The sequence below is a fragment of the Octopus sinensis genome, linkage group LG29 (genome assembly GCF_006345805.1).
Source record: "Octopus sinensis linkage group LG29, ASM634580v1, whole genome shotgun sequence".
Lineage (NCBI taxonomy): Eukaryota > Metazoa > Mollusca > Cephalopoda > Octopoda > Octopodidae > Octopus > Octopus sinensis.
In genome coordinates, this window is record NC_043025.1 from 9,171,431 (window position 1) to 9,176,363 (window position 4,933).

General features: G+C 39.5%; 1 protein-coding gene across 1 annotated transcript; it reads right to left on the reverse strand.

Annotated features, from left to right (window-relative positions):
• Positions 1-3,556: 3,556 nt before the first annotated feature.
• On the reverse strand, positions 3,557-4,003 carry LOC115226014. The gene has a single exon (XM_029796988.1). The coding sequence runs from the start codon at positions 4,001-4,003 to the stop codon at positions 3,557-3,559; it is 447 nt and encodes a 148-aa protein (XP_029652848.1).
• Positions 4,004-4,933: the final 930 nt, after the last annotated feature.

Sequence of the window (4,933 nt, forward strand, 5' to 3'; positions counted from 1 at the left end):
TGGCCCGTGCACTCGAAACATTAAGTACAACCCACTATCTTGCCGCCATAAGTTTGCCAAAGCATGCTCAATCTCTCTGTAGCAGACTTCCCAATTTTAACGCAAAATTACACTTTCTTCATTTCTTCCAATTTCCTTTTCATGAAAAAATTGCAAATTACAGTATCACTAAATTGCAAATTCCACATCTTGCGAAGTATATAGAGCGATGTCACTCAACATGCTGCCTCATGAAGGTCACCGCTAGCTACCACCACGCATACAATCGTATGCAGCCATCTCTTGGCGCGCTATAGAACTCGTTCTTGAAATTTGAAATGACCTCGTACATGCATATATATATATATATATATATATATATATATATATATATATATATATATATATATATATATATATATATATATATATATATATATATATATACATATATATACTAAATAAATATTCATACATGCATACATCTATCTCATATACATATATCTGCTTGTATTTGTGTATTTATATATATATATATATGTAAATATATATCTATATCTATATTATCTCTCTCTCTCTCTCGCGTTCTCTCTCTCTCTCTTTCTATTTATCTATCTATCCGTAGTCTACGAGACGGCGATACTGCCATTTAACCACAGGAACACATCAGTTGATTTATTCAGTTTGCTTCTCACACTCGATATTTAGTGCAATCGAGAGATAACACCTGCTTCCCTAGCTTCAAGCCTCTACCCAACAGGTCTCGATCTGTATTTGATATCCTTGGTGGTGGGTAGTCGTGGCCAGGCATGTCAAGAGTTTGCTTCGATTGCAATATATAGAAAATAATGTCCTTGATTGTGTGACTAGGACACTAAAATGTTAGAAAATCTCTCTTCATGAAAGAAGCTGTAGAAGAAGCAAAAAATATTGCCCATAATCACTTTACAGTGGCTATATATACGTAATATATATATATATATATATATATATATATATATATATATATATATATATATATATATATATTCATGTATGTATTAAGACATTATACATATCAAATTACACATAAACACATACCTATAGTTATGTACATATATGTGTGTGTGCATGTGCGTGCGTTCGTTCGTAGTGCTTTCTTCTGTGCGTATGAGAGTGTGTGTGTAAGAAACATGATATTTAGTGACGGAAATGTATGCTATTAACATCTATTATATTGCATACAGTTTTTACATTACCGTGTCGCCTTAATGAAATTCCTTATACACAAGCATACACACACACTGACAAACACAAACACTCACACTCAAACTAAGCGATTAATTCATAGAGTGGGGAATTTTGCGTTGAGAAAATGAAAGACATAGGCTGAGAGAGAGAGAGAGAGAGAGAGAGAGAGAAATCTACTTTGTTTCTCTCACAGATTTTGAAATTTGGTATATTGATGAATTCTTTCATAATGAATCCGATTTTTTTACCCATGTATCTACCTAATTATATATATATATATATATATATATATATATATATATATATATATATATATATATATATATATATATATATATATATATATATATATATATATATGTATGTATGTATGTATGTATGTATGTATGTATATGTGTATGTATATAGTTAATAAAAGGAAATAGAGAAGAAATATAGAGGATACCTGGCTATTATTTTTATCTCGATAAAAAAAGTCATATGTACAATATTTAAGATGTAAAGAAACCGAATCAACAAATGACATAAACATAAAGCAATCCTACAATTGTTTCAATCGTGCTGTTAGATTTCGATCATCACCGTTTCAGCGATGATAGATGTAAAATAACCCCGCATTATATGTCCGGATATCATCAGTGACAATGTTTACTTTCTGGTGGTGAACAGCGAAATAACTAAGATGAAGATTGTATTATATATATATATATACTTATATATATGTGCGTGTGCGCGCGCGCGCGTGTGTGTAGGCGCAGGAGTAGATGTGCGCTAAGAAGTATGCCACCGAACCACATGGTTCCAGGTTAAGTCCCACTACATGGCACCTTGGGCAAGTTTCTTTTGTATGTTTTGTAGTATTTAATACATTTTACATTTATGGAATAACTGAACGTCACGCATCCCGACTTTTGTTAACAGTAAGTTTGCATATACATACATATGTAAACATAGGTATACTAGCAGTTAAGCCCGATTTCACCCGGTCTGTTTGGATGATGTGGGTGTGGTCGTTTTCGGCTTGGCATAATCTATAACAGCGTTTCTCAACCTTATCATTTCGGGTACCCCGTTTCGATTGGAGCCTCCAACTATATGAAAATTTCTTTCCATCACCACCCCTCCCGCTGTCAGAAAACAGCTTCAGGAGTTGTGAAGAAAGAATTTGTACGTAGTCTGTTTCTGAGAGCTATTGTATTGGACCACTGTCTAATCATTAAAACATTTATTTAATTATGAAGATAGAAAGAAATTATACATTAATCCCTATTTTTGTAAGCAGTTGTATCCATAAAAAGTTTCTTTGCAGAGAGCAGAAACTGAAAGATATGTGAAATGGACATGTGTGCGTGTGTGTGTGTGTGTGTGTGTGGTGTGTGTGTGTGTGTGTGTGTGTATGTGCGTGTGTATGTGTGAGAGAGAAAGAGAGATAGGGTGAATGAGTAAAGGTGTGTGTCATTGAGTTACGTTGGCTGGCACGGTGACTACGAAGCTTTTGAGGCGGCAGATGTCTGGGTTGATTTGAAAGATGTGAAGAAATGCCATCTTTTCGGAGGAGCGCTTCTTTGTAGGCAACATTTCTCGTTTTCTCTTCTGATGCACAAATGTCTAGACTTTGTTTGCTGCCTACATGGGAGCATCAAACAGAGAGTTCACCGTGCGAGAATACTTGCTCTGTGAGATTTAAACAAACCATTTGCAATGGTTGACCCTGTGCCTTATATATCGTCATTGCAAAAGAGAGGTTGATAGGAAATTGAAACCGCTTAAATTTGTAGATCGTATCGAAGGGAGTGAGGGACATTGGGGTTATAAGAACATCTTGACCAGTGGCTGGTCCATTCAAGATGGTTGCCTGCAGACCTCGGGAGTATATATTTTTTATTATCATCCGCGTGCCGTTACACATTATTTGAGCATCCAGATTCCGCAGCAGCATGATGGGGCGCCAACCTTGAGATGGAGTTCCTTAGACGGAAATCCTGCGGGCGTTTGGGAATTAAGAAATTCTGTTGTGAAAATGGTCATATCCTCCGGGTTTTCATGCGTGTCAATGGACTTGAAGGAGAGTTTTTCTCCAGGAAGCAGATCAAAAAGTTTATTATCGATAGCGTCGACGGTTTTATTGTGAGGCGCCAAAATTGCTCTTCTTGTAGGCAAGTTGTGTGAAGGCTTTGGCTTGCAATGTCAGGAAAAACTGCAGAAATCAAATCATCTTTGGTAGGCACAAGGTTACCAAATGGTAAATGGATGAAACCATCAGTATCGCCAGCTACAGTTCCATTACTAACATGGAGAAGCTGCGCCGAGAATGTGGCCGCATTTTCGTCGCCAAACACGTGAACTCTCATGTTCGAGTCAGGTGAAGTTTTTCGCTGTGGTGCCATAAGTAGGATGATTTTATGGAAGCATTTACCTCGTCAGCTCTTGTCCCCCGTGGAATGACAGGTAGAGCTTGTCGGAAGTTGCCAGCAAGCAGAACAATCACTCCACCCATCACTCTCATATTGCGTCTCAGGTCTTGAAGAAACCGCTCGAGCGCCTCAAATGCTGCCCTATGACACATGGCTGCCTCATCCCAGATGATAAGGCTGCACTCAGTGAGAAGATTCCCCATGGCTGAGCCACGACTAACATTGCAAGTGGGATTTCCCTGTTTGGTCAGGTCTAGTGGTAATTTGAATGCTGAGTGTGCCGTACGACCGCCATGCAGTAGAGTTGCTGCGATGCCGCTGGATGCAACCGCTATGGCAATCCGATTTTCCTGGAGAATTTTGGCTAGTAGGAGGTTCATGAGAAAAGTTTTTCCGGTTCTGCCGGGAGCATCCAAGAAAAAAGTTGTCCTTCGTTGGAATTACGACTGGTGAGGAAACTATTGTATTCAATTCTCTGTACTTCCAAAAGTCTAGGCTCATCCTGAGCAACCTGCACCACCATTCCCTGCGTGTTGTAGCTCAACTCTCGCATGTACTCAGCAGCTAAAGCATTTGGAATGTCCCGCGGAGACGGCAGACTGAAATCAGAGGACGCCAACTCCTCCCATAGCTTGCAGTCGCGATTGCAAATCGCGGAGGGCTGTGTTGTAGATGACGTTATTGAGGTCGAATCCAGCCGTTGGATCTTCGGCTTGAAGTCGTCGGAGATAGTCTTCGGAAAAACTATCTTTAAATGTGTCCCACAAATGAAGAGGGTTAGACACATTACTGAATAGATGAGACAAAATATTCGGCGCATTGCTTCTGGTGTCCTGCATTCAGAGGCCTCTTGCAATGCCGTGTTCCAGAGACCCTCATCCTCGAGTAGTCCCCGTCGCAAGCAAGCTTCCCTGTAAGTGCAACACATTTGTCCTTCGAATGATCTGACGTGGGAAAATGATGTTGGGCCTTTCATATGAAACAGAATCATCCGCAAAAGAGCACTCCTGATTCTTTGGGTGTACAGTGTGGGCACGACCGATCATGTTTCCTTTGTAGATTACCTCGCCGATCTCATTGTCGATTCGCACACCTTGCCGCCGCCTTTGCCATTTTTTGCTAGTCCAAGTGAAGTAAACACGTTGCCTATTTTCTAAGTGTATATCTAGGCCAAAAACAGATGCAGAGGACTGGTGCTTATCAAAACCTAGAATGCGCCATGCCGCCATATTGGACGAAATATTGAAGGATTTCATCGTTGGCTGTCTCTTCATCCTGCACGCCCAAAGCAGCCATGTCGTTGCCCTTGT